Raw genomic sequence first — 26,482 nt, 5'->3', positions numbered from 1 at the left:
TTAAAACAGCCGGGCTTGCTTCTTCAGCTCGTTCCTCTTCCAGAGGGCCAGTCGGTCGAACTCGGCGATGGTCATGCCAAAGATCTGGTAGAACTCCTCCTGGGAGAGGTGGCGCTGGGGAGAGAGGGGCTGCTGGGCCAAGGCTGGGGACCGCGGCCACCACCTGGGGCCAACGGCCACCACCTGGGCCACATGGCTGCAGTGGGGGGAAGAGGGCATGTGAGGGGGGTCTGACAGCATCCCATGTCTGGCTGGGTGTAATGGGGTGCTATAACCTCCAGCAGTGCTGACTCAGGAGAGGGGACCACCTGGCTCTCTCCCACTCCTGCCAAAGGCGCTCGTGCCATGGGCACAGGGAACAGCTCTGCCCAGTGAGCAGAGCAGCAGGACCACCATAACCGTGTGCTGGCACATGTGTGCTCCTGGGGAGCCATGGAGATGCTCCTCACACGTCCATGAGCCCCTTGCAGCTTGCCAGCTATGCAGACACCCCACGGGACTGGGTACCTCTGACCCCAAGGAGATCTCCAGTGCAAAAGGCTCCCCTCACCTCTAACCGAGTCCTGTCCACATCTTTGGGCAGCTGGTTCCTCCCCCTTGTCTTCACCAGGAGAAGCTCGTAGGGGTATATCTACATGAGAACAGAAAGACCATGGGGTAGCCCTGGAGCCGGAAGTGGCCAGTTGAGGCACAGCTGGGAATGAGACTAGGGGGGCCACCAGGGCGAAGCCTCCTCCTGCCGTGTTTCGCAGAGTTTGGGTGGCACTGCTGCCTCCAGGGCTTGGATGGGATAAGGCAGAGGGGAGACTTGCTCTCAGGGTGACCTTCATCCACCCTGAATCACCTTGATGACTCTGCAATAGCCTGCTCACTCTGCAAAACCAGGAGTGACCCAGGAATGAGTGTGAGTAGGGAACCACCACCTCAACCACCCTTCTTTGCTCCTCACCCCGCAGACACTTCTGCAGGGCCAAGTGCTTGGGGCCCTGGCAGGAGGGGAAGGACTCTGGTTGGAGCCCCACAGGACAGGGCTATCGGGTGGGGGATGGAGGGGGACGAAGCCAGGGCATTGCAGGCAGAGGGCAGAGCTTCCTCCTGAAGGGCCTGGGGACACACGGACATGGCTCTGGGACTCCCTCCAGGTGGTACTCACACCTCTGGCTGGCAGCCACTCCTCGGAGCGGGAGCATCTTACCTTGTACTCTGTGGGAGAGAGAAAAGACAAGAGAGACATGAGCCATGCTGACCCCTCCACTCCCGGGATCCTTCCCCCGGGGTTGCGGGGACCCCTGCCTGTCTCTCCCCTTCTCCCTCCAGCCTGGATCTTGTTTTCCGGAGCTGCCTGTGGTGGGGTAGGCAGCCCCACGGCATCTGACCCCGTGCCCGCAGGGTCCCCTGCCCACGCTGCTCCCCAGCCCATGGCACCTTACCTCGCATCCCCCAGTTAACGGCGTTTGTGCTGTCGTAGTGGAACAGCTCGGCACTGGGAGGCTGCAGGAGGGATACAGGGAGGGAGGAGTAAGAGAGGCTGCCCTCCAGACACTCAGCACCGCACCCCTCCTATGTCCCCAGCGGGGAGGGCACCCACCCAGCCCAAAGCAAGAACCACTCCCTGCACCTGGCAGTGGGGAAACTGAGGCACAAGGAGGTGAAGTGACAAGCCCAGGTCACACAGAGGCAGGACCAGGTTTCCTGACACCCAGCAGTGGCTGCCCCAGGGTATAAAGCAAAGCCCTCATGTTGGGAAAAAATACCAGGGTCCCTCTGAAACGTGTCCTGCAGGATGTTCAGGACAGGCACGTCTGTCCTGCAGTGCCTGGACAGGGCACTTTGGTCCTCAGTAAGGGTCATTTTGGATTGGCGCTGACCAGCAGTGACTGGAGGGGTGCAGAGAAGGGGGGAGCAGGACATGCTAGTCATGAAACGGGGACACCAGGGCCTTTGAGGAGCCTGAGGAGAATGATGAAAGGCGCAGAGATGGCTGGCAGTAGCAGGATACAGGCAGAAGGCACTTACCCTGTGCAGCCCGTTCCTCCTGTAGGCAGGGAGGGAGGCTGACTTTGAAATGAGGGGATCTGCAAAGAAGCCACCAAGGTGCATAAGGGAAAAGGCAAGGGTGAGCCCCACACCCGGGAGAGCACCCACTGGGCCACCCTACCCCTGTGCTCCCACATCGCTACCCAGCTCCATGTTCACCCAGCTCTGTCTCTGTCCAGCTCCATCTCACTTCCAACCTGGCTTCTTCCTGTGTTGATATTTCTCTCCCCAAAATCCCTTTCCCATGGCAGCCCTCCCACCTCACCCTTCGGCACAACACAATCTCCTCTTTCAGTTTCTCTGACTCGTCCTCTCCTGATGCTGCCACCAGCTCTGCCCTGGCACAGCCTTTCAAGGGCTCCTTCTTCTCTCCCTTTCTTCCTCCCCAGTCCCAGCATCTCCTCCAGCTCAGGGTCTGGACCCCACACTCACCACTGTCGGCCAGGTAGTGCGTCCGGGGAGCTGCAAGGAGAGCAGAGCTGGACGTCAGGGAGGACCCAGCGTCCCACGCCACGCAGAGCTGCCCAGCTGCCAGCCCCACAGGTCCTCCTCGGAGCTCCTGGTTGCCCAGCAGGGCTGAGGGGCTCCCCAAGTACCCCCAAACAGCCCCAGCTCCGTGAGGGCAGATGTGCCATGAGGAAGGGGAGCACGGAGTGGACAGCGGCATCTGTGCTGCCAGGCTCCCCAATGCCCCCAGCCTCCCCTGCAGCCTGGAGGGGAGAGGGGCTGGGTGCCCTGGGTGCTGTGCCGTGAGAGCAGCACAAGGCAGGCAGCCCTGGGGCCAGCCAGCAGGTTGGGGTGCCAGGAGGTCTCAGATGGTTCATGAGGAGGAGGTACACACGCTGCGAGACCAAAACGGGTCAGAGCAAACCCAGTGTGGCTGTGCTGTGAGATTCCAAAGGGAATCCTTTCTACCGCCTGTGAGGCACCTCAGGCTGCTGCACAGATTGCAAACACCCATGGGCGATGCCTCATCCCAGCTGTGGCACAGGGAACAGATGGAACCCTCCAGAGAGGAAAAGAGTCTTCCAAGTCCAACCCTGGCACCAGCACTTCTCCTATCACCCCATCCCTGTCCTTCCCTCTCCACCCCAGCAAATTTCCCACAGGAGCTGGGGTTGTGCCAGGTGGGACTGACAGATGGACAGGGCTGTCCTTACAGCCATTGAGGGAGCCCTCGTAGCCAGCCGTGTGTAGGGCTTCTCTGCTGCTGGCCGAGCTGCGAGGCGGCGTCCAGGGGTCTGCGTAGGAGTTGGACCGAGCCTTCATCTCCTCCCTCAGGATCAGCCTGCCAATGCCACTCTGGATCTGGGCAGGAGAGGGGAAAAAGCTGCTTCGCACCCCTCCTGCTCTTGCCCAGCCCTGCCTGACCACTGGCACATCGTGGCAAGGCACGGCACCTCCTGGCACGGGCTTGGTATCTCCCATCTGCTCCCCTGTCCCCCAGGACAAGGTGCTGGGGCGGGCTGCCTCAGCAAGGGGGGTGCATCCCTCCTCCTTCACACCTCGTGTTGGGGGTGGCCAAGAGGCAGATGGCAGAGGGATGGTGGTGGCTCCTTCTTGGGTAGCAGAACTGGGCTGGGCCTCCTCCCAAACCCAATTGCCACAGGGACGGCTGCTGCCGGCTCTGCCCTGCCAGGCTGCGGGCAGGGAGATCACTCACCTTGTGCATGCCCCGGTCGTACCCGTCCTCCTCACCTCCCGACGAGAACCTCCGGGCCCGAGGGGCTGCAAGGAGATACATGGAGGGTTAGATTGGAGGCAAAGGTGGAGGCAGGTGGGGAGGAGACAGTCCCCAGCTGCATGGGGACAGCCATGTCCCAAGTGCTGCTAGGATTTTGGGGTCACTTTGGCAGGTATCTCAGGTCAAGCCCACCTTTGAGTCCCAGCTCAAGGGAGGAGGAGCTCAGGGAATGGCTGGGTTTGGGGGCAGGAATGGCTTTCCATTTCCCGCAGCACCATGCAGGGCTGTTACCTTTGGGGGAGCCTTGGAAGGACCAGTACTCTGACTCAGAGTGGTAGTATGGGTCCGGGGAGTAGGCAGGGCTGTACTTGGACGACTGTGCAATGTCTTCACTGGTTTTGCTTTTTGTGGCTGCAGGGAGGTTGTCTGCAAAAGGAGCAGGGAGAGCTGTAATGAGTCCCACCAGCAGGACTTGCAAAGATCCATCCTCTTCCCTCCCCTCTCCCCATGGCCACCAGTGATTTATGGCCAGGACAGTGCGGAGCAGAGCTGGGAATAATCCACTTTGAAACTGCTGACACCTCCTGGAGACAAGGGTGGGGACAGTCACCAGCAGAGGGGCTGTCGCTGGTGTTACTGGGAAGGGACCATCACGGCTCATAGCCCACAGCACCACGATGAGCTCTGGCTCCTGCAAGGAGCTGATCCCCAGCCCCAGTACCAGCGGGCCCCCAGGCCGCAGGCTGTCCCGTCATCCCAAGGGCTACAGCTGCACAGGCAGGAGGGGATGGAGGAAGGCTCATTCCCGGGGAGAGGGCTCGCAGTGGGTTACTGCCACAGGAAGGCAGCGGTGGGCTGTGCAGCAGGGGTGGGGGAATGGAGGGGTGACCCCAGCAGCTCCAGCTCTGGCAGTGGCACACGCAGAGCTCTGCTCAGGCTGGGGGCTGTGCCTCGGCAGCACGCGCGAGAAACCCACGGGCAAGCCCTGCTCCTTTCTCCCAGAGACCAGGGGACTTGCAGGGAAGGAGCACAAAGGAGAGGCTGTGTGGCAGAGCCATCCCACCACCCCAAACAGGTGCAGGGGACCCCCCAATGGCAGCTACTTACAGGAGCGGGTGCAGCCAGGAGCGGGTGGTGGGAGTTGGGCAGGTGGGCAGGGAGAGCCCAGGGAGAGAGAGGAGACATGGTTACTGCTCGGGAGCAGCTGCTGTCCCCCTACGCACAGAAGCAATCAGGGAGAGCACAAGCCAGCCCTGCTGGGAAACACCAAACACCCCTGTGCCTGCTTCCCAGCCTTCAACAACCCCCGGGACTGTTTCACGCTGGAGCATCCATCCAGGACAGGCTGTGGTTTTTCTCCAGGGCTCCACATGAAACTGCAAACTACCTTCTTCGTCTCTTTCCTAAGGCTGTCTCCTGGTTTCGGCTGGGATAGAGCTAATTTTCTTCTTAGTAGCTGGTATAGTGCTATGTTTTCCAATTTAGTATGAGAACAATATGGATCCTACACTGATGTTTTTAGCTGTTGCTAAGCAGTCAAGGACTCTCAGCTTTCTGTGCTGTACCAGGTGCACAAGAAGATGGAGGGAGCATAGCCAGGACAGCTGGCCCAAACTGACCAGTGAGATATTCCACACCATACAACACCATGTTCAGTATATAAAGTGGGGGAGTTGGTCACAGGGGGCTATCACTGCTCTAGAGTGGGCTGGGCATCAGCCAGTGGGTGGTGAGCAATTGTATTGTCCATCACTTGTTTTGTATATTCTTTTATTATCATTGTTACTATTATTACTATTTTTCCCCCTATTAAACTGTCTTTATCTCAGCCTATGAGGTTTTTTTTCTGATTCTCCTCCCCATCCCATTCCGTGGAAGGGGCAGTAAGCGGGTGGCTGCATGGTGCTCAGTTTTGGCTGGGGTTAAACTGTGACAGGCTGCTCTGGCTCCTGGCATCAGCTAGCAACGGCCACCCTTGTCCCCTCTGCCATCCATTTGTGGCCTTGCTCCCCTTCCATATCTATCCCTGTCCCTGGTGCCACTGACAGCCTTTATCTCCACTCCTTGCAACAGGGATGCAGTTCAAAGCTGCCTTTTTCTCACGCTGAACCCTGCCCTTCTGCTGCCCAGAGGGGAAGCAGGAGCATGAGCCCACCGAAGCCATCTTGCCCCGACGCCTGCTCCCACCTCCTGCCCTGCCCCAAACGCAGCTCAGCCAGACCAAGCCCTGCACTGGTACCCTGCCCCGTTGCCCTGGCGGAGCAGAGCCCGGTACGCGCACGGCAGACCGTACCGTGTCGCTTATAGATGGGAGGCTTCCGGTAGATGTTACTCTCGCCAGCAGCTGGTGACAGAAGAAGGAAAGAAAGGGAAGAAAGAAGGAAAGAAGGGAGAAAGGAGAGATCAGCATGGGTGTGCCGAGAGTGGACAGGACAGAGGTCCTGCCGGAGACGCTACCCCCACACCACGTTTCCATCACACAACCGCGTCAGGGTCCGCGCATCCCACGGGAGCACAGAGCCAGGCCTGGGCCGGGCAGGCTCCAGGACAGGCAGCAGGAACGCAGCCGGGGGCTGCCCTCGGGCAGCAGGTGCGCGCAGGGGACATGCAGTGAGCGCCCCAGCCTCAGCATGCACCGCGGGGCAGCAGGCACTGCCAGCCCCGGCAGCCAACGGCACCGCCAGGAGCCACTGGCCACCCCTACCAGCCCACAGCAACGCACGGCGGTGTGGGCTGGTGCGGCTCCTTGGAGGTGCCAGCGCGTGGAAGAACCACCTGCAATCTACCTGGGGGCGAAACAACATCAGCCAAAGCCTCTTTCTGCAGCAGAGAGAGAAAGGAGCGAGCTGGGAGGGAAAGCGAGCTGCAGCCTGGCTCCGAGAGCTACGGCCTCCGCCCAGCGGCCGGGCAGCAGAGCTGGCGGAGCAGGGAGGGGGCCATCCATAAACCACCGACCGTCAGCAGGAGGAGAAGGGAGGGCAGGGCAGGCAGTGGGGCCAAACCCTGGCAGGGATGGGAGCAAGGGACCATGGTGGGGAGTCTCTGGGAGTCCTCATGGTGCCGTCCCAGGGCATCAGCTATACGTTGTGGGGGGGGGTGGCACACTTTGGGGGAAGACAAGGGCAGCGGTAGATGCATACAGCTGAGCAGGGTGGTCTGGGGCTCTGGCCCTCCTGCGCCTGCTGAAGGACGGATGGGCAGATCTGCCTGCTTCCCTCCCCGCTCTCCCCTTCTGCCAGCTCCACCCCCGTCCCCGTGGGCTCTACGTGGCCGGGAGTGGGTGGTGGCCCTTACCTGGTGGCCCCCTGCAATCCCTGCAGAAGGGGTGCAGGCATCTGGCAAGCCCAGAAGAGTCTGGGGGGAGGGAGCAGCGGGCCCTAGGGGGGAGTATAAAATAGTCATCTGTAGTGGATGGGTGTGGAAAGGCCTCCAGCAGACACGCTTCAGCTCGTGATCCTGGGGGGGAGGCAGGGGAGGGGGCAGGCTTTCCGCAGGGGTCTCGTCTTTGTGTGTGGGGTGGGAGAAAGTCGGGGAAGAGGAAGAAGAGGGATGTTGCAAGGATCAAGCAGACTCCAGGCGGCTCTGGAACGTCTGGGTGCTGATGGGGAGGGAGGAGGGTTCAAGCTGCAGGTCCTGTTTATGGATGGCCTCTACCAGGGGTAGATCCTGCTGCCAGCTGGCTCTAGGCAGGTGGTGGAGCTACGCATGCGGCACAGGGGGGACGGCACATGCGGGCATGCCACAGACACGGTGCTTCCCTGGGGACCAGGGTGCTCCAGAGCCTACCTGGGATGTGGAAATGCTTGGGCGCTTGGTATGAGGTTGGAGTGGAGGACCTCACATCTAACTGGCTATAGTAGGGGGAGCTGCGCCCGCTCTCGGTGCCTATGCGGTGCCGAGCAGAAGCAGCCAAAAATGACCAAGAGAGAGAACAAGAGGCAGAAGAAAACGGGTGTTAAATGCAGCGGTGTTAGAAGAGCAGGGGGTGACCCACGTGGTGGGGGTGACAGAGACGTGCGCCAGGCCATGGTTCAGGACGGGGCGTGATGGAGCAGGGCAAGATTTCCTGCATCTCTGGAGGAAGGTGGGATGCAGAGGAAACCCCGTGTGCAGGTGCTGTTCCAGGGCAGCAGCTTGCCCTGCCGCTGGCGAGAGGAAAGCCGAGCGTGCTGCGGAGGCGAATGGTGACAGGCCCTTGGCAGTGCAGTGTGGGGGTAGCTTGGGGAATGCGGGACCTCTGGAATTACTGACCTCGGATTTTCCCAGTTGTTCTTCCCCAGCTCCGAAGGACAGGAGACATGACACAGACACATTCTGCTTCCCCGTGACACGCTCCAGGCCATGCACATGTGTGTGTGTGTAAGGACCCCCCTGGCAGCACTGGCTGGGCACAAGCACTCTTGTGCACATCCCTCCCAGAGCTACGAAGCCAGCCTAGGAGTCTTCACTGGAGCTGGGGGCCACCTCTCTCCCCACCCCATCATCCATGAGCCCCAGCTCAGGTCTGAGCCAGGACAAAGCCCCCTCAGCCTCTCCTTGCTGCTCACAAGAGTCAGAGGAACCAGGGAATGGACACAGCAGAGTGGATCACTGCCCCACAGCTCCTGGCGCTGTCAGCCCCCACGGACCCTGCCAGGCCTCCTGCCTGCTTGCCAGAGGAGGGACCACCAAGGTCCTCTGGGAGAAGCAGGAGACAGTATGGTGATCCCCGCTCCACTTGAGGGTCTGAGCTTAGCCCAGCCTGGGGTTGCAGCTGAAATCCTCACCTGAGCGGTAGAAATGGTGGGGGGACCTCGGGATGGTGGGGGACATGCCCTGGCGGCTGTAGGTGGGGGAGTCGATGTAGCCAGGGCTGGAGGCTCGCCTCTGCCGCGTGTCAAAGCTCTCGTAGATGTCCTGGGGACGGGGAGAGACATGGAGAGAAGCAGGGTTAGATGGCAGGATGAGGGACAAGGCAGGTCAGTGCCTTGGCAGCCCTGCAGGGACGTGTCCTACAGACGGGGGTCCCCATGCTTGTGGCAGCCCGGGAGGGGTTGTCAGGCTGCTCAGTCTCCCCACTACCAAAGTGCAGGCAGTGAAGCCCAGGGTTTGGGACCAGGTGACAGTGTCCAGCCAGATGCTTTCATCCCCTTGCCTGGAGATCGTCCTCTTCCCCTGTGCTTCTTCCCAATTACAGGCATCCCTGTCCATGGGGCAGAAGCTGCACCCTGGGTCCACTCTGCCAGACAAGGTTTGCATGCCCAAAGGACAGGACCCTCCTGGACAGGGTCTCCCCATCTCAGGGCAGTACCCGGGCAGGGGGACGTTCAGCAGAGCCCCAGTGGTCCCTGGGCAGAGGGATGTCCTGTGGCAGCAGCAGGTGACAGACCCTCCCAATGCCTGCCAGGGGCATTACCTGTGAGTACGGGGAGAGGGTCCCCAGGGACTGGAGGCAGCAGGAGGCAAAGGGAGGAGACAGAAAGAGAGAAAGACAGCACACAGTTAAGGAGAGCAGTGACAGAGCAGGGTCCCACAGCAGCTCATTTTCCCCACGTTACAGCCTCATCACAGCCACAAGGCAGCGAGGGTGGTGGGTGGCACAGCTGGAGCTGAACCATGGCAGGACGCGGGGCAGGGAGCTCCTTGGCCAGGAGGGCAGCTAGCGTGAGGATGGCACCTCCTGAATGGGCAGCCTGCACCCCTCTTCAGAGACCTCGGTGGAGCAGCTGCGACACGGGAAGGCAGCTGCTGGCCCGCGGTGCCCCATGGTGGGCCACGGCCATGCTGCCTGCACCATCACCGCGTGGGCTGGTGGACACCAGGCTTGTGACAAACCTTGGGACTGGAGATGTAAGAGATGCTGCTGCTGGCCGTTACAAAATCCTCTTCCAGGACCATTTCAGGTCCCCCATCTCTGTGTGAGCTCCTTAGACCCTCTTCTTCCTCAGACTTACTGAAATCATCCAGCAGCCCCAGCCTTCCTGGGAAGCAGGGCAGGGCAGTCCTGTGCCACATGCTGTGTGGGCATCAGCTCATCACACGCTTGCAAAAAAGCACTGACCAAGCCCCCTTCCCCCAGCTGCAGAGCTGGCACCCAACAGCCCTGTCACACTCCAGAGATGCCATGCTGGGGCTGGGTGGCCAGAAGGATTGCTTGCCAGGGGCCAGGCTTTGGGCTGAGCCTGCTGGACATCTGTCCCTCCACCACGGAGGGATGCACGTGTGCTGCATGCCCTCCTCCTCTCCTGCCACGGCTGCATCGGGTGAGCTCCCTGCCACATCACTCCCGAGGGTGACGTCTCCTCCCGTGCAGCGCTGTCTGTCCCTGCACATCGGGTCTGCAGCGCAGGAAGGGCGCTGCCATCAGCTGATGAGGTCACTGGTTTCTTTCTTACTCTACAGCAGCAGCACCAAGATTTCCCTTCCAGCCCAGGCACTCTTCCCAGTGACGGAGAGCCTCCAGGAGAGGTCTTACCCCCACTCCTGCCTCTCTGCGCTATTCCCACCGGAGCGAGCAAACCCACATGCAGTTTTCCCCATCGCCCCGAATCGGGGCCTGGCTCCCTGCGCAGCCCAGCATTGGGCGTATCGAGACTCAGTACCTCCCCATAGCTATATCTCTCCAGCATCTCATCCGACGTGTATCTGTGGTAGGGCTCGTAGGAAATGAGGTCAGGACGCTGCACTTCGTAGATGGCTTTAATCTTGGGAAGAGCTGCCAGGTCTTTGTAATTAAGGATCTCATTATCCACTTTAGCCTAGGGAGAAGGAGAGACAGAGAGACGGAAAGGAAGAGGAGGAGAGAAGGAAGGGGAGGCTGGAGCGCACAGCGCAGAGCCAGCACAGAGCAGACAGAGCCCACCATCATCCCAGCAGCGGGAGGAGGTAAGAGGAAGAGATGCCTGAGAGGCACAGCAGGAAGGGGCAGAGGAGCTGGGAGGGTGGCACCGTGCCCCTCTGAGTGCACCTGGTCTGTGCCAGTGGCACTGGCAGCACGGCATGCCACTGGGGCAAGGGGGCACGGCTTGTCTGTGCTGTCCTCAAAAGCTGTGCTTGTCCTGGGGGACAGTTCCTGCCCGGGAACTGTTGCTCCCTTCCCTGGGCCGGAGCATCTGTCCTGCCTCGCACGTCAGACGAGGGGCAGAACTGTACTTACGCAGATGACGCGGTTTGGGGAGCCGATACTGGACCCGGGAGGTGAGATGGAGGTTTCTGACGTCCTTCTATGCTGTGGAGGCAGAAAAGCAGAGGACAGGTGAGAGCACGGTGAGGAGGGATCCCTGAGCAAGCACAATGCTTGCGAGCAAATAATTGGTTTTGGGGCTGAATTTCACTCAAGGCCCAGTTCCTCTGCCCTTTCATCTGCTTGCTGCTGGTGCCCATGGCCATCACAGGCTGCCCTGCCATCCAGCTTTGTGCCCTGGCCTCCCTCGGGGCCAGATCTGGAATCAGGTGAGTAGTCTGGCAAGACCCAGTGGGCAGCTGTCCACCTGGCCAGCCAGGCACAGAGAGGGAGCAACAGCTCGAGGGGCGTTAGGGGTTGGTGAGAGCACTGCTGTGCCCCCTCTCCAGCTGGTGCCAGCCAGGAGGCAAGTCCCCACTGGTCCCCACTAACAGCCTTGGCCACAGCTCACCTGGGCAGCAGGGACAGAGCTCATGCCAGCCTTGGGAAGCCACCCCAGGCTTGGACACTGCCACAACAGTTCACCTCCAACGGGGACTCAGAGGCAACATCACCTGGGATGTGCCACCTCTCGGTGATGCCCCTCACCCTGCCACCTACCTTTAGCTTCTTCTCTGCTCTGGCTGCCTGCTTGCAGATGGGGTGCCAAACTTCAGAGCCTGCAATGCAGCAAAGGGAAAGCGTTTTGGCTCCATGCACAGCTCACCCCTGCTGCTAGGGATCGTCCAGCTCCCTCTGCTATGGGGGGTTCCCGTCTTGTCCCCGCCACTTCCAGCACTGACCTGCAGCCCGTGGGGACATGTCAGTGCTCTCCCTAGCAGCAAAGCCACCCAGGTGTGCCCTGGGATGGATGCTGGGCACACCCATCCTGCTGCCCACAACAGGGCCCTGCTGGGACCCCCACTCCGGCTCTCTCAGTGCACAATTTCCCCTTTGCCACCCACGGGGTCATTAGTGACTCAGGGTGACAGGCAAGCACAAGTTACTGAGAGAAAACAAACCCTCCCTCTGTGCTGGAAATAGCCCCTAATGGTAGCTCCAGGAAGGGATGAGCTCCTGCTGAAAGCAAACCTAAATCACCCGCTGTGCCATGTGAAAGCTCTACCCCTCCCGTGCTGCTTGCAGTGTAACCTGGATGGTTGGACTAGGGGGTGAGGGGGAAGGGGTCCTGAGCCACCCTCCCCTGGGGCTGGGGTGAGTGGGGGGCCAGGCACCCTGCGCCCATTCCAGCCTTTGTTCGCTGGGCACAGGCCAGGGACACATCCAGGCACGAGCGGCGGCACTTCCCAGCTATGCAAGGAGACTCACAGGGAGCAAAAAGCTGCTGACGGGGAACTAAGTCTCCTCCTGCTCAGTGGCAGGGAAGGTTTCATGGAGAGAAACAACTGCCGTGCAGCCCAGGAAGAGCGCAGGGGCTGGAGGGCGGCAGAGAAGGGGTCTCTGGCATTGCTGCATAGAGGGACTCTTCTGGCCATAAGGACCTGAACCCCAAACGTCCCTGCAGCCAGCACACCTCCACACAGCCACGCTGGCCCACACCCCAATGCAGGGCAGGGGAGTACCTCCTCGCCGCAGCGGGATCCCTACCTGTGAGGTACATCTCCTCTCCTTCTGTGAACATCTGGTGGCAGCGGACACATCTGGCACAGGTGGGGTGGTAGTGCTTTCCTCCCGCCTGCAAGGGTGAGCAGAGAAGAGGGGCCCTGAGCAAGGCAGGACATGGTGTCCTGCTCGCAGCCCTGGCATCACTTGCTGCTGCAGACAATGACAAGGAGGCAAAACTGCCCAGGGCGGCCTCGGAGACCATCACAGCACACAGAGAAAACCAGAGAGCACTTCATCACTAATGCTTCTGACCTGCTGGACTACGAGTCAGACTGGGAACCTTCTGCTGTCCTTCAACTGTCCAACACACAGAAAACCAGAGCCAGGAGGTCCCAAACCCCGAAGAAAGGAATCCCATCAAACCTCACCCCTAGTAAATTGTCCTTACACTCTGGAAATAACTGAGACCCTCCACAGCAACACTCAGCCAAGCAGCCATGCTTTGCACCAGCTCCTTCCCTCTATGGCTTCAAAGGGAAACAGCAAATTTGGCCCAGGATGTCACAGCAGGGAAACAGTAAAGGGAGAAAGGCCTCAAAGATAAACCTCAAAAACAAACCTCGCAAAGCACAGACTTCTTGCTGTCAGACCCTCCCTAGTTACCACTGCCAGCCCCTCTCCCTCAAGAAACTTTTCTCCTTCTGTGAAGCCATGCCCAAACTCCAGCACTAGTGATGTGCTATTCCCCAGCTAAGTGGGAGCTGGGCTACTCCCCTTGCTCTTTGACAGGGATAATAGCTTTAATTAGTAGCTTGTTTCCACTCAAAGTGTCTGCTAGCATTTCAATTATAGGCTCATTTTCTGGGCTGGCTGCTGGGAGGCAGGAGGAACCTGGGCTGCACTGTTAGAGCTCGACCCCAAAGGACATTTTACTCCCATAATAATCCAAGAGAAGCGGAAGGATAATTTAAGGTGGCAGAGGGAAGATGAAGCTCTCGCTGACAAGGAAGGCAGTTATGATAGAGGGGGCTGGAGCCAGTTTGAAATAGGGAGGATCAACAGGAAAATTTACTGTGAGGATAACTGAGAATCTGCCCCTTGATTGCCATAAAAATCAACCTGGAATTCAATGTCCTTGGGTGGCAGCTGGCAGCCAGTGGCTTTTCCCCTCCAGTTTATGCCAAAAACGCGTGGAAGGTCTTAGGGCAGGCAGGCGGAACGAGCAGGAAAATTTGGGCTCCTCTTCCTTTCATTGCAGGGCACCCCAATCCAGGGAGGGGACAGCCCTGCGCCCCAGGCATCCCTGTGCCAACTGCCAGCAGCACAACGTACTCCTGGGCTGGCCCAAGTGAGCCCATAGCCCAAACATCCCCAGTTCACACCCAAAAGCTCGCTAACATGGCAGAAAAGTCACTGTGGCTTGCACTGAACACTTCACCAGCCTGAACAGACACACCGGCTGGTGCCAGGCTATACGGATCCTAAACCTATTTTACCCCTAGAAGCGTCATCTGGAGCCCCCAGTATCGCTGATGTGCCAACGGCCTCGCCGTGTCTCATTGCCCATTGCTGCAGGACAGCCAGGTCCTCCTGCTCTGCCCGAGCCCCCATGCACGAAGCCCTGCCTGGGCAGCTGCCCGCCGCAGCACTGCACCATCACCCCTCTGTGGCACGCACCCACCAGCCAATGCTGTGCACCCACAGCAGGCACACTGAGCTGCATCAGTTGGAGGAGACGGCCATGAACAGAGGGAAAAAGAGATGAAAAATCACCCAGCTCCTACACACTTCAGGCCAGTGTGCCTGCAGTTCCCGTTGCTTGTGTTTCCAGCTGGCTAGAGACAGCTAATGCAGGGGACACAGGACCCTAATGACTGATGCGTCCCCTTCCCCAGTCCCTCTCTGAATCTGGAATGGGTTTGGTGCTCTTGGACCCTCTTAGTACCCCCAAAGGCTTGCTGTGCTAACAGTAAGGGAAAAAGAAATATATATCCATCTGTTCCTACCTAGGCTATACGAGCTGCTGTCACAGGTCAGAGTGTGCCAAAAGTGGATGTTTCACAGATCGGGGTGTGGATGTGGAGGGGGGCTGGCTGCTCCCCCAGCCCGATCCCAACGCAGACCTTCCCCAAAAAACACTCAATGCCCTCTACTCCTCCTCGAGGAGCAGTGCTCCAAAACATGCACAAACCTTTTTCCTTTTATACTGGTTAGTATCACAGCTGGAAAAGGCTGGTAGGGGCTGCGAGGGAAGAGACCTGCTCGTTATCACTTGAGGTCCCTTGAAGACTCATTAATCATCCAAGCCTGGCTGCGCAGCTCGGAGCAGTTTGAAAGCCCGGAGGCTGTCGGGATGGCACGAGAAGGCTTCTTAAGGCCTAAAATTATTTAAAGGCGCCCTTTCCATTTCACGCTCTACTGGAGAAGACAATTAAAGCTGGTGGTTTTACTGATCATTCAATATCACCAGCAGGCGCATGCCCAGGGAGGGTGGGGAGCGCTCAGCCCTGTCCGCGGGGAGGCGAGGGGTGCCCGCAGCACCCACAGCTTCCGTGGGCTCACCTGGCACAGCCCTCTGGCACCCAAACCCTATGCTCCTCTCAGCTCTGTGACAGCACCTGCAAGGAGGTGGCACCTCAGCTCTGCCTGTGGGGACCCCAGCACCAAGGCACATTGCTTCCAGCCCGTGCAGCCCCATTGCATAAGGAGGGCTCCCATGCCCGAGAGGCGAGGTGCTGATGTGACATGGCTGCTGACCGGAGCACCTCCTGGGATTCACCCAACTTCTTCCCACAGCCTGGCATGGGCAGGCAGAGGTGGCAGGCCCCTCCAGCCAGGAAGAGCCAATGCTGGGAGCATAGCTGGGGATGGAGGGCACTAGGGAAGGCAGAGAGAACTAGAGCTACTGCCAGGAGAAGAGCCAGGGGAGACGGAGGTGAGGGAGAGCAGTCCTGACTCCACTGCGGTTGCACCAAGCGAGGAAAACCCTGAGAGCAGTGCGACAAGTGGCTCAGGGGCAGTGGTGCCCAATGGTGCCAGCCAGGCTGGCAGCACAGCCCCTGAGCTGGGGTCACAGGTTCCCTCTGGATCTCATCACCCACATTCACACACTGAATGTCCCACAGAATCATAGAACCGTTTGGGTTGGAAGGGACCATAAAGATCATCTAGTTCCAACCCCCCTGCCATGGGCAGGAACACCCTCCACTACATCAGGTTGCTCAAAGCCTCATCCAACCTGGCCTTGAACACTTCCAGGGATGGGGCAGCTACAACTCCTCTGGGCAACCTGTTTCAGTGCCTCACCACCCTCATTGTAAAAAAATTTCTTCCTTATATTGAAGTGAAATCTGCCCTCTTTCAGTTTAAAGCAGTTGACGCTTGTCCTGTCACTACACACCCTTGTAAAGTGTCCTACCATGTAACACCCAGCCTGCCTGTCCTGCTGGGGTGGCTGAGGATGCTCTGTCCTGGCCTGGAGTTGTTGGGGATCGGATTGCCTGGGGGAGCAGTGCCAGGGATTCCATGTCAGAGCAGCGTCTGGCTTTGCCCTGCTCCATTCAGACGTTTGCTGATCGAGTGGCCCCATGATGGGCAGCTGGCCCACGGCAGCCGCTGTAGTGCTGAGCTCATGCTCACAGCAGCCAGCGCTGGGACTGCTGCTGAAGCCTGGAGTCAGCAGAAAGCCTTTGCAGGCAGAGGCAGCTCCCCAAAGAGGGGGATGATGTTGGAGGGTTCCTGGCACCCGGCGCCAGCTTCAGGAGAGGTTCTCTGGCCAGGCTGCGTGCTCTCAGGCCAGCTCAGCCAGTAGGATCAAAAAGGGTGATCATTCTTGGTAGGCTGTGAGTGAAACAGGCTGGAGATGTCCTGGAACAGCTCTCAGCAGGCTGGAAGCCTACACAGCCACTGCCACTCCAGCACACAGCACCTGCAGTCTGGCTTGCTCTGGAGCCATGGTACCTCTGATTTTGGGATACAGCTTCCTATCACTTCTGCGTCTAAAATATCACAACACGCTTCATTCTGACATCTTTCTCTATGCCTCCTGAGCCTCTAGTTTACCCTTAGGCCAGATTTTCTGGCTTTTTTTTTTTTTTTTTTTCTGCAAACATTGGGGTAGAAACAGAAAGCATGACAGGACACCTCACCTCCAGGAACAGGGACCACAGGCACGACATGACTGCTTGGCTGGCAGGAAGGACCAGCCCCGATAGACCTCTCTGTCCTTCTCCTACTCCCCTCACTGGCTGTGCAGCTCCACTATCACCCAAAACATGCTCCACAGCCACCTGCACCCATGCCTTGTGGTGGGATTCCCGTGGGATCGCTGCATCCCTCCGTGGCTCTGCCAGAGCAGCTCCTGCTGGCCAGCAGTGGGATGAGCAAAGACCCCTCAGGATTTGGCCCATGGAATGGGACACTCTGCTCTGGTTGCTGCCCTGCAAAGGGGTGTGCCATAGGATGGCTGCCCGTGGGCAGGGTGCTGCAGCCCCTTCTCCGGGCTCTGCAACCAGGAGCCATGCTGGATGTGTTTCCAAGGCAACAGGCAGGCTGTCTGCACAGCGATTCGCTCAGAAGGTGGGTTGAGGTGTGCATGGTGGGGCTGCTCCAGAGCTGGGCATGGTAGCAGCTGGTCAGGGCTAGTGTCCCCACATCTTGGGCTCTGGACATGTCCCAGCATGCCCAGGCCACCACATGCTCTGGCTGCTTCAGGAGCTCCAGTACCCAAGCCACCTCTCCAAAGCTCTACAGCATGGTGATGCTCCTTGCCCCACTCCCACCCTCCAGAGAAGGTGGTCAGACTGTGCCCACACCCCACAGGAACAGCCGTGGCCCTGAGACCCTGCAGTTAGAATGACAAGGGTGTAGCAGGATGAAGAAACTCCCGCACCTCCTGAAGGCTGCACCTCTGGGTGGGCTGTGTGCAGTCCCTATTACAGACTGGGACAGGTGGCCACAGCCCTGGGACTCACCTCCAGGACCCTGCCGCTGATGTACCGGTCGCAGGTCTCACACTTGATGCCAAACTGGGCATGGTAGTCGGACTCGCAGTACGGGATGCCATCCCTTTGGGAGAGGGAGGAGAAGGGGGTGAGAGGTCGCGGTGGGCGAGCCGGCTGGGCACCTCCTTGCTGCAGCCCCAGCCCAGGGGCACAGCCCAGCCATGGGCAGCACGGCCATGCCTGCCACCGGGACGGTGGCACTCACTTGCTGATGTACTCGCCAGTGAGGATGATCCCGCACGTTTGGCACTTGAAGCAGCTGACGTGCCACTGCTTCTCCAGGGCCAGGAGAGACTGGCCTTGCTTGATCTCCTCCTTGCAGCCTGCGCAGTCTAGGGGGACAGAAGGTGGTGGGAGCGTGGGATCACGGCAGCTCCCCGGCGAGGGGCTCAGCACCGCGGCAGGAACACCCACATCTGCTGGCCCACACCAAGGCACCCCAGCTGTTTAGCCCGGCACATCCCTCGCACCCAGAGGCCCCAGAGGACCCCCTTTTCTAGAGGATGCTGCTGTTATAAACACCCTGCTCCAGAGACCACTTCAGGGGCAGCCTCTTGGGGATCATTTCTCCATGGCAATATGGCACCTCTGCTTGTTCCCAGCAAAGGAGCCAGGAGGAAAGCCTCCTGTTGGAGCTGGGACCTCCAAGGCACCACTGGCACCCAGCCGCCCTGGCGAAGCACCCACCACAGCACAGAGCCAGGTCTCCTTGCCAGGTGGCGAGCTTGAGCCAAGGCAAGTGTGTGGGCTGCCATGGCCATGCTGTCCCAGCAGGTCCCCAGGGGCGGGAGCGGTGGGAAGCGTCCAGCAGCAAGCGGAAGGGCTGTGCTCTCCGGCAGCCGCATCCGGCCCTGCTGCAGTATTTACGAGACTCTTCCTTCCCCACTTCCCCTGGCTCCTGTCAAGGCTGGGAGCAGGAAGCACACGGGCCTCGGACCCCTGACCTTGACTTCTTCTTGCCCTCCTCTCCCCCTGGGCAGCAGGTTTGCCCGGATGGGTTTTTTTCCTTAACCCCTCTTAACCCTCAGTACTGCCTGAGCAGGAAGGCTCTTCCACTCCTCTCTATATCAAGCCCCTGCCTGCTGGACAAAGCTAAGTGGGGAGAACTTTTGATCCCTGGCAAAAAGCAGGCTGGCCAGCTTGGCTGAGCCAGGATCCGTTCCCTCTCTCACACAGGTCCTACTGGTTTTTGAGCTGCTCGCAGGGCTGGGGCTGCAGAGGGAGGCTCAGCATCCTTTTTCTAGGGATATCCTCCCCACAGAGTGCACCAGCGCGGGCTTCAGCAGGCACACCTCCTGTGTTATCCCTTCTGGGTGGCACTGCCAGGGCCACCTAGGCCACAAGGGACACATGCAGGCTACATCTGGCTGCTGCCTGCAGCTGCCTATGAATAAAGCATGGTGCCCTCAGGTAACCCTGCTCTGCAGGCCTGCAAGGAGGGGACAGGGAGGGAGAGGAAGGCAGGCGAGAGGCAGAGAGTGTGGCTGCCCTTCCCTTGCTGCTGCCCTGGCCCTGCTACAGGAGACAGCAGGGTGCTGCAGGCTGGCCACAGCCTGCCTCTGGGCAGCTTGAGGTGCCCATGGAAGATGATGTGGGAAGCCTTGTCCTCTGGCTGGGGCTCATTCAAACCCCGCCATGTCCCCTAACTCCATTGAGGCCATGGGGAGAGCTGGGGGAAGGCAGCTTGGGGGGTCCCAGGGACCCATCAGCACATAATTCAACTCAAACAGCCACCACCACTGCCACCATAGTGATCAGGTGACAAGGACCATGGGTGACACCACGGTCCTGGGTCTACCCCTGGCTGCAGGGCTCTGGTTCAGGCATTGACGTGCCAGGGCTTGCTGAACTGCAGCAGCAAGAGCCCCCCCAGCTCTGCCTGCTGACGTGGCAGGGTTTGGGCACCATGCTGTGGCACAGCTCCCGGCTCTCCCTGCCTTCTGCCACCTGCCCACGCACTGCGCTGAGACAGCTCCCCTGGGACTTGACGGTAGCAAAAATGGGGCATATGGGAGACAGTGAAGCATGGCCCACACGTTAACGCTGCAGTCTCCTTGCTCTGGATGCAGGCTGAAGTGAGCCCTGTGTGCAGCAGCTCCATGCCGCAGGGATGCTCTACCAGCCCCCAAGCACAGCACCCACAGGATGCTCCACAGTGGCCCGGAGCAGAGAGCCAGCAGCAAGGAAAAACTGTGGGGGTCAAAGTATGGCATGAAAAGAAGGTATCCCAAGGAACAACCTGGGGTTAAAAGCAAGGCCAAATACATGCAAAAGAGCTTTTCCATTGCTCTTGCTGAGTTTTAGCTTGGGTTCATCACTGCAACGGGATAAGCGTAAGAAGCCTCTCAGTGCTTGTCTGTGCATTGAGTAATGCCAGTGTTGGGAAAGCCGGACTGGCAGTCGGACACAAAGCAAACCTGGGCACTGCCTCAGAGCAAATCCAGCTCCAAAACCTCCCTGCTGCCCCAGATAGCTCCAGTCAGGGTGGCAGCATCTGCCCAGGTCACGAACAGGCCAAGGGAGTTTCCGAAACCAGTGGTGACCTGCCGTCCTGCGTGGAGCTGTGGGTCTACCCTGTTCCTCCTCCGAAACCTCTGCAAACACCCGTGGCTCCATGCAGCGCTGCATGCTAGCCCCAAAGCCCATCCCATCACCCCTCGAGCACTGTTCAGGGGCGCATGGTCCCTCTCCTTGCAGCCATCACATAACACGAGAGCAGTGAACTTACGGCTGGGCCCGTGAATCTTGATGGGTTTGGTGCTGATGAGAGAGTGGGAGCAGTTTTGGCAGACACAGTCCTTCCCGCTGAATGTGACCTTGTCTCCAATCGGGAATGGCTTCCTATGGCCAAGGAGAGGTGGGGAGGCGTGAGACACTGGGGCTGCCCATGAGCTCCTTCCCCAGTGGCCACCGGGACCCATGGTGTGGGGAAGCAGAGGGGCTCCAGGCAAGGGCTACAAGGGTGTGCACGTGTGCTGGAGCAGAAGGACCGAGGCAGGCACTAAGGCAGGTCTCCAGGATGCAAAGGGAAGGGTCGGAGCCATTTCATTGCCTCCCAAGTGTTTCCACTAAGAAAACACAGAGGAGGTGCCTGCTGCAGTGCTGAGTGGGGAACGAGGGGCTGCGGGCAAACAAGCAGCCTTGTCCCTGAGGCACAGCCAAGGGTGGCACAGGGCTTCTGCAGGGGGTTCACGTACCCTCAGGAATGGCTTCAGCTCACCTGCAGGTGCTGCAGACAAAACACTTGGGGTGGTAGGTCCTCCCCAGGGCGGAGATGACCTCTCCGGTGATGAAGTCCCCGCAGCTGTCGCAACGGGTCCCGTAGAGCTGCTGGTAGTCGTGGGTGCAGATGTACTCCTGGTTCTTAAAGAAGAAGCCCGACTGGGCCAGGTCGCAGCCGCACACTGCGGGGGGAGGACACACACCCATCAAGGGGGCAGCCCCGGCCGGGATCCCCGAGCCCACCTCTGCCGCCCGTCCAGCACCGCTCCCACGGCAGCCCTGAGGCCACAGCTCTCTGCAGGCATCTCGGAGGGTTTCCCGTCCCACCAGCCGCGCGGGGCCCTTCCCTGGCACCACCAGGTGTCAGTGTCGGGCCGCGGGCCAGGGTGCCCGCAGCGCCGAACCCCCGCAGCCCCCGCGCACTGCGCACAAACAGCCTGCGGGAGCCCCTGGCATCCCCGCCTGGACCCGCGGCACCTGGCTGGGGCTCAGCCCCTCCGTTTGACACTCCCATGGTGTCTGGAAGCTGAGTACAGGACTGGTGAAGAGCGGGGCATGCCCTAGGGACATCTGGGGAGGGGTGTTCTCCATGCCCTCAGGCACAGCCTTCTCCATGGTGAGCCATGTCCGCTCCCTGGCCTGGACGTGAAGCCGTGCCCTAACGGGAACAGGTCCTGGGACACACTGGGGTTGGTGCTCTCACTGCTTGTTTTTCCATAGGTGTCCAGCCCAACCTCGCTTCCTTCCTCACTGTGGGAACCGTGGGTGGTGCACAGCCCATCAGAGTAATCCAAGGAGACGTGGCAAGCCCCGGCCATTAGTGTCATTTCCCTCCTACGTCTTATCCATCCACAGAGAGACCTCGAGAACATGAGACCCTGGAAGACACCTCAGGGGTGGCACAGGGACCAGGGCCTGGGGCCTTTGCACAATGCCCATCACCTGTCCTGCAAGGTGACAGGGTGGAGGTGGGGACTACAAAGCAACTGAGCGCCCGCTGGCACAGCCCATCTTGGTCTCCACTTTACCCTCCAGCCCAAGCACCCCTCTGTCCTTGCACACCCCACCTGCAGCTGTATGCCAGCCTGCATAGCAGCCACACTCTGTAGGGCACAGCTGGACCACTGGCTGCAGGCCCCACAGGGGCAGAGACGCAGCTCCTCTGCTGCAGAGCATCCCCTGGCAAAGCTTCTCCCCAGAGCTGCAGGCAGATAGCTGGAGGGTACAGGGCCAGCACCCACCACTCTCCAAAACAGCCTGCCAGCACTTCCTCATCAGTGGGGAGGGACAGGCCACCAGCTCTGGGATAGCATCAGGAAGCAGAAGAGAGAAAAAATGAGGCAGGTCTGGGCCCCATTTGCTGTGGGACCCCTGCATCCCCAGGGGCTGCACCAGCTGTGCCAGGCTCCTGGGGACATGGCAGGGACAAGCTGTGGCGCTGGCGTGGGAGCTGGTAGCAGCCAGCCAGAGGTGGCAGGGGGTAAGAGCTGTGAGGGAAGGTGAGACAGGAGGATTTCCTCTCATTATTTATTCCCTTTCACTTGGAAATCAGGCAGTGAGCACTGCCAAGCTCTCCCTGCCTGCTCCTGGGCCCTTTGAAGCTGGTGGCTGGCTGAGCTCTTTGTCTGGATGCGCAGCTCCTGCTGGATCCTGCGCACCGAGCTGGAAAGGGGCTCAGCACTGTGCCCTGAACACGAAGGTCAGCTCTGAGGGCAACCTGAGGTCCACACCCTCTCCCAGAGATGCAGGGCTGCCCACACCATGGGGGACGAGGCTGCAGCAGGGGTAGTGACAGCCCAGGGGAAGAGGAGTCCCCTCCAGACAAACTCTCCATCCCAGGGGTAGAGCAGCAAAGGCCAAGGGGACAAGGATTTATGTTCTGCTTAGCACAAGGTGCTGCAAGCTTGGAAGACCAGAGACTTTTAAAAAGCCCTGGTAATGGCATGCTTTACAACCTACAGAAGCAGCCGCTGGCCTGGTTGAGAGTGGCTGCTCTAATAAATGTGCTAAGGAGCCCTTCAGCATCGGCTCTGGGCCGTTGGCTTTTACAGCTCCGCAGCTCTCCTCTTGTGCTCAGGGAGGATTCGAGCAACCTGCCCTCTGTTTCTGCCAGCCCCAGCTGCAGCACACGGCATCCCATGGCACACCAGTCGCACCCACATGCGGGTGGCAGCAATCCATCACCCAGCTCCATCAGGAGCTGCTCTGGGCATCTCCCCCACCTCGCTGCCTCTCAGCCAGGCTGGCAACACCTCCTCCTCCTCTCGATTTGGTGGCAGGCAGCTGAAGGATGTGGTGTCCCCTTCAGATGACAGATGGGCTGTGGGCATGTTTGGGACGGGTGCAGTGCAGGCTAGTGGCATTCAGGCAGCCCACAGGGAGTGATGGTGCTCGTGTCCCCACCACACCTGTTCACAGCCTGCTGGCTCTGGCACCATGCAGTGGCATCACCGCCCTGCGCCGTTACCTCCTTCCCCACACTGCACCACATCCATCCCTGCAGAAAACTGTAACCCCCCAGGTATGTGACCACATCTCAGTGGGCCAGGCAGGTCTGTCCCCAACTTTTCTTTTCCCAAGAGCCCCCAGGGCTGTGGGACAACGTGGCCACCAGCTCTTTGGGCGGCACCGTCCTACCTTGGCAGGTGAAGCAGCGGATGTGGAAGTGATTGCTCTGGACGCGCACCACCTCGCCCTTGCAGGTGTCCCCACAGCGGTAGCACTGGATGACGCTGGAGCTGCTCCCAGGGGTGTAGGGATTTTGCTGATAGGGAACTGCTGGCAGAAAGGAGGGAGGGGAAAGCGAGAGAGGGAAAGGGTCTGTTAGCACTCAGGACACAGCCGGACATCGTGGCACTGACCGGAGCTGGGCAGTTGCAGAAGAGGCCTCCGGTGACTGCAATGCAGCAGCCAGACATCAGGCCATCGCTAAGGGCAGAGGACAGCCGAGACTGTGCCAGCACCCCGTCACTCTGAGCTGTGTGCACATCCCTGTCTGGATTTGGGATTTCCCTGTCCCCACAAAAGGGCTGCTACCCACGTTTTGCTCACGTTTTTGCTTAGGTCTGCAGTCCTAAGTGCTGTGCAGTGGGGACTGCTCCTTGTCCCTGCATGGACAACCCGCTCACCTGCACCATCGCCCCAAAGGCATGCAGAGCTCCCTGGATGCTCTCCTATCTCCTATGCAAGTGCAGAAGGACAACATAGGGACCAGCTACCCACCAGCAATGCTCCACTCAGCCCTCAGGCAGTCCCGGCTTGCTGCTGACCTGCTCAGAAACACGCCAGCGAGCACAGATTTGGCAGCAGCATGGGAAGGAACTGTTGTTTTTTGGAGCTTTCACTTGTTTGGTTAGGAGCTGGATGAAGAAGCCGTTTTTCAAGGAGCTTTCAAACATCACAGCAACTGAGTGTCTGGCCCTGGTGGGACTCTCACCTCCTAGCCAAGGAGCAGCATCCCAGCCTCACTGCTCCTTCCGGAGAGGGCACCGTGGCACATGCAGCCTCCTTGCTGAGCTGAGGGCCGCATGGGAGGGGAACATGGCTCCCCTGGAGCTATGGGCAAGAGCTGACCTTCTCCTGCTGCAGATGGTCCTGGGACTCACCTCCACCCCTCATCCCCTTCCAGCAGGTCTGCAAACCACCATGAAGGACTGGTGCTTTGCAGCCTTACCCCACACTCCAGGGGCAAGGAGCAAGGGGCCCTTCTGCTGTCTCAGCACAATCCTCAAACACAGACAGAAAACATTTTAAAGAGCAGCTCCTGCTTTCCCTGCCCCACCTGCACGCACACCGGCTGCTTGCAGGAGCTCTGGGCTGGCTGACACCATGCTAACTGCTGCAGGCAGGGCCAAGCAGCAAAGAACTTGTTTGCTTTAAGATTTCAGAGAGGGAGCTGCAATTTGGGCAACTGGAACAGTGAAGGGAAGGATTTCAATGGACCAGAGACTTTCTGACCCAGTGCTGAACTGCATTCCCAGGAATAAGAGAAGCAGCTGATTGAAACCTGGTCTGTGAACTCCCTCCAGAGCAGGGAGGAAGGGACACGGGACAGAGGAGATCACTCAACAGAGAGGCTCCTCGTTCACCGTGGGGCAGATCATGTGACGGCAAACAGAAACAGCCCATTATCGGCTTCAAAAGCAAAGAAAGAGAAGTCAGAATGACACTGAGACTGTCTCACAATAAAATTCCATCCCATATGCCAAGTGCCCAGACACAGGCTCTACGGACGTGCAGCACTGCTCATCACCAGGAAAATGGGCTGATCCTCCCTGACCGATGCCCCATTCCCTGGGACAATGGAGCTGCTGGGGACCAGAGCCGCTGGGGTCTGGTTGCCTGGCCAAGTCCAGCCTGAGGGCTGCTAGGAAAGCCAAGGTGCTTTCCTGTGAGCACCTCCCAGACCCCTGCAAAGCTCAGGCTCCAGCCTTGACATGAACTTCCAATAGCTGCTGGGATCATGCTCTTGCAGGCCAAGAGCTCTCAGGCCAACAGAGGTACCTGAGGTACTAAAGGGTACTGCAGTGCCAACAGAGGAGCTATACAATAGGAGTCAGGCCTGAAGCTCAGACCAGCAGATGCTAACTAGTCGAGATCTAAATCACCTTGAGGTCCCAAATACAATGAAGGACACCTGTAAAAGGAGCAGGGTATCCCCACCCATGCTTTTGCAGGCAAGTTTTGGAGGGAGACACAAGCCTTGGGAAGAGGTGCTCTAGGACCTCCTGCAGCAGCTGCTGCTGGTGGGCCCCCATGAACATTGCAGCAGCTCGGGAAGACTCAAGCCTGAACCCAACGGGATCTCCTGAGGCTGGAATAAATGGGGGGATCTCTTCTGTAGGGGTCTCCAGCAGAGCAAGAGTTACAGCACTTAAACTTCCTCCCACGCACCCTGTGCTCAAACCCTCGCCGAGAACGAAGCAGAAGCCAAGCCCTGGGACACAGCCACAGCAATCCACAAAGCTCGGAGAGAAAAGCAGGAGGGAGGGGGGTGTGAAAAGCTGGGAATTAATCAACACTTAAACAAACATTAATAATAAAAAAAAAAGGAGAAGGAAAAAAAAAAAATCAATGTCAGAAAATGCAAGCATCACTTATTCCAGGATTCTGGTCTCTAGGGAAAACTTCTTGGTGTCCATAGCAACACATCGCCAAGCCCCTGCACAGGCAGGTCTGATGGGAGGGAAGGCAGAGGAAAAGGAGTCGAGGACGGAAGAGATACTCATAGCTGTGTTACACTGCTGGCAGAGATGAAACCAATACGGTCACTCCTATTTGTACCCAGGGAGATGGGTCAGGACCTGGCTTAAGGCACCACTGCCCTCCCGCCTGCAGGCTTTGTTCAGCACTAAGCCGAAAGCTCCCTGATTTGTGATTAACCTCCAGCTCATGCTGGAATTTCATTCTGGGAACATTAATGCATTGTTTTGCAGGGGCTCTGCTTGTTTTTGAGCAGGCAGCTGCCCGCCTCGTGGCCTCACACAGGAAGTATTACACATCACAACACCCCTGAGCAGAGGGACAGCTGAGCAGGGCAAAGCTCATTACACCAAAATAATCCAGTAATAACGTAAGTAGCATTAGTGGCCTCACAGCCCAAGATGCAGCAGTCAGGGTGAGGGGGTGGGACCTGCCCACGGAATGCCTTAATCTCACCCCAGTTTGCTCCTGCTTTTGCTGGTAGAGCGGGAAATTAAGCTGGTTTCGTTCAGTGATTAACACATTTGTGCTCCACCCCACAGCACACAACGCTGCCCAGGGCTGGGTTCCTGTGGAGATGTCTCCATGTCCCAGCTAGTGCTTCATCTGCAGAGCCCGAGGAGCCAC

General features: G+C 59.1%; 1 protein-coding gene across 1 annotated transcript in view; it reads right to left on the bottom strand.

Annotated features, from left to right (window-relative positions):
- The window catches only part of ABLIM3 (actin binding LIM protein family member 3), a 62,187-nt gene continuing 35,705 nt past the window's right edge, over positions 1 to 26,482 (bottom strand). Inside the window, exons 2-23 of the mRNA XM_086621826.1 lie at positions 23,291 to 23,428; positions 20,652 to 20,835; positions 20,160 to 20,272; positions 17,637 to 17,763; positions 17,402 to 17,495; positions 12,471 to 12,558; positions 11,484 to 11,542; positions 10,857 to 10,928; positions 10,303 to 10,458; positions 9,117 to 9,146; positions 8,488 to 8,617; positions 7,508 to 7,606; positions 6,015 to 6,065; positions 4,013 to 4,147; positions 3,701 to 3,765; positions 3,198 to 3,345; positions 2,470 to 2,499; positions 2,017 to 2,075; positions 1,431 to 1,491; positions 1,196 to 1,203; positions 551 to 631; positions 1 to 114 (exon numbers count right to left, since the gene is read on the bottom strand). Of these exons, the coding sequence (XP_086477952.1) occupies positions 1 to 114; positions 551 to 631; positions 1,196 to 1,203; positions 1,431 to 1,491; positions 2,017 to 2,075; positions 2,470 to 2,499; positions 3,198 to 3,345; positions 3,701 to 3,765; positions 4,013 to 4,147; positions 6,015 to 6,065; positions 7,508 to 7,606; positions 8,488 to 8,617; positions 9,117 to 9,146; positions 10,303 to 10,458; positions 10,857 to 10,928; positions 11,484 to 11,542; positions 12,471 to 12,558; positions 17,402 to 17,495; positions 17,637 to 17,763; positions 20,160 to 20,272; positions 20,652 to 20,835; positions 23,291 to 23,428 (2,042 nt within the window). The remainder of the gene's footprint in view (positions 115 to 550; positions 632 to 1,195; positions 1,204 to 1,430; positions 1,492 to 2,016; positions 2,076 to 2,469; positions 2,500 to 3,197; positions 3,346 to 3,700; positions 3,766 to 4,012; positions 4,148 to 6,014; positions 6,066 to 7,507; positions 7,607 to 8,487; positions 8,618 to 9,116; positions 9,147 to 10,302; positions 10,459 to 10,856; positions 10,929 to 11,483; positions 11,543 to 12,470; positions 12,559 to 17,401; positions 17,496 to 17,636; positions 17,764 to 20,159; positions 20,273 to 20,651; positions 20,836 to 23,290; positions 23,429 to 26,482) is intronic.

This window comes from Tauraco erythrolophus, chromosome 16 (assembly GCF_009769465.1).
Source record: "Tauraco erythrolophus isolate bTauEry1 chromosome 16, bTauEry1.pri, whole genome shotgun sequence".
In the NCBI taxonomy this organism is placed as follows: Eukaryota; Metazoa; Chordata; class Aves; order Musophagiformes; family Musophagidae; genus Tauraco; species Tauraco erythrolophus.
The sequence above is the reverse complement of the archived record's forward strand: the minus strand, read 5'-3'. Positions and strand labels throughout refer to the sequence as shown.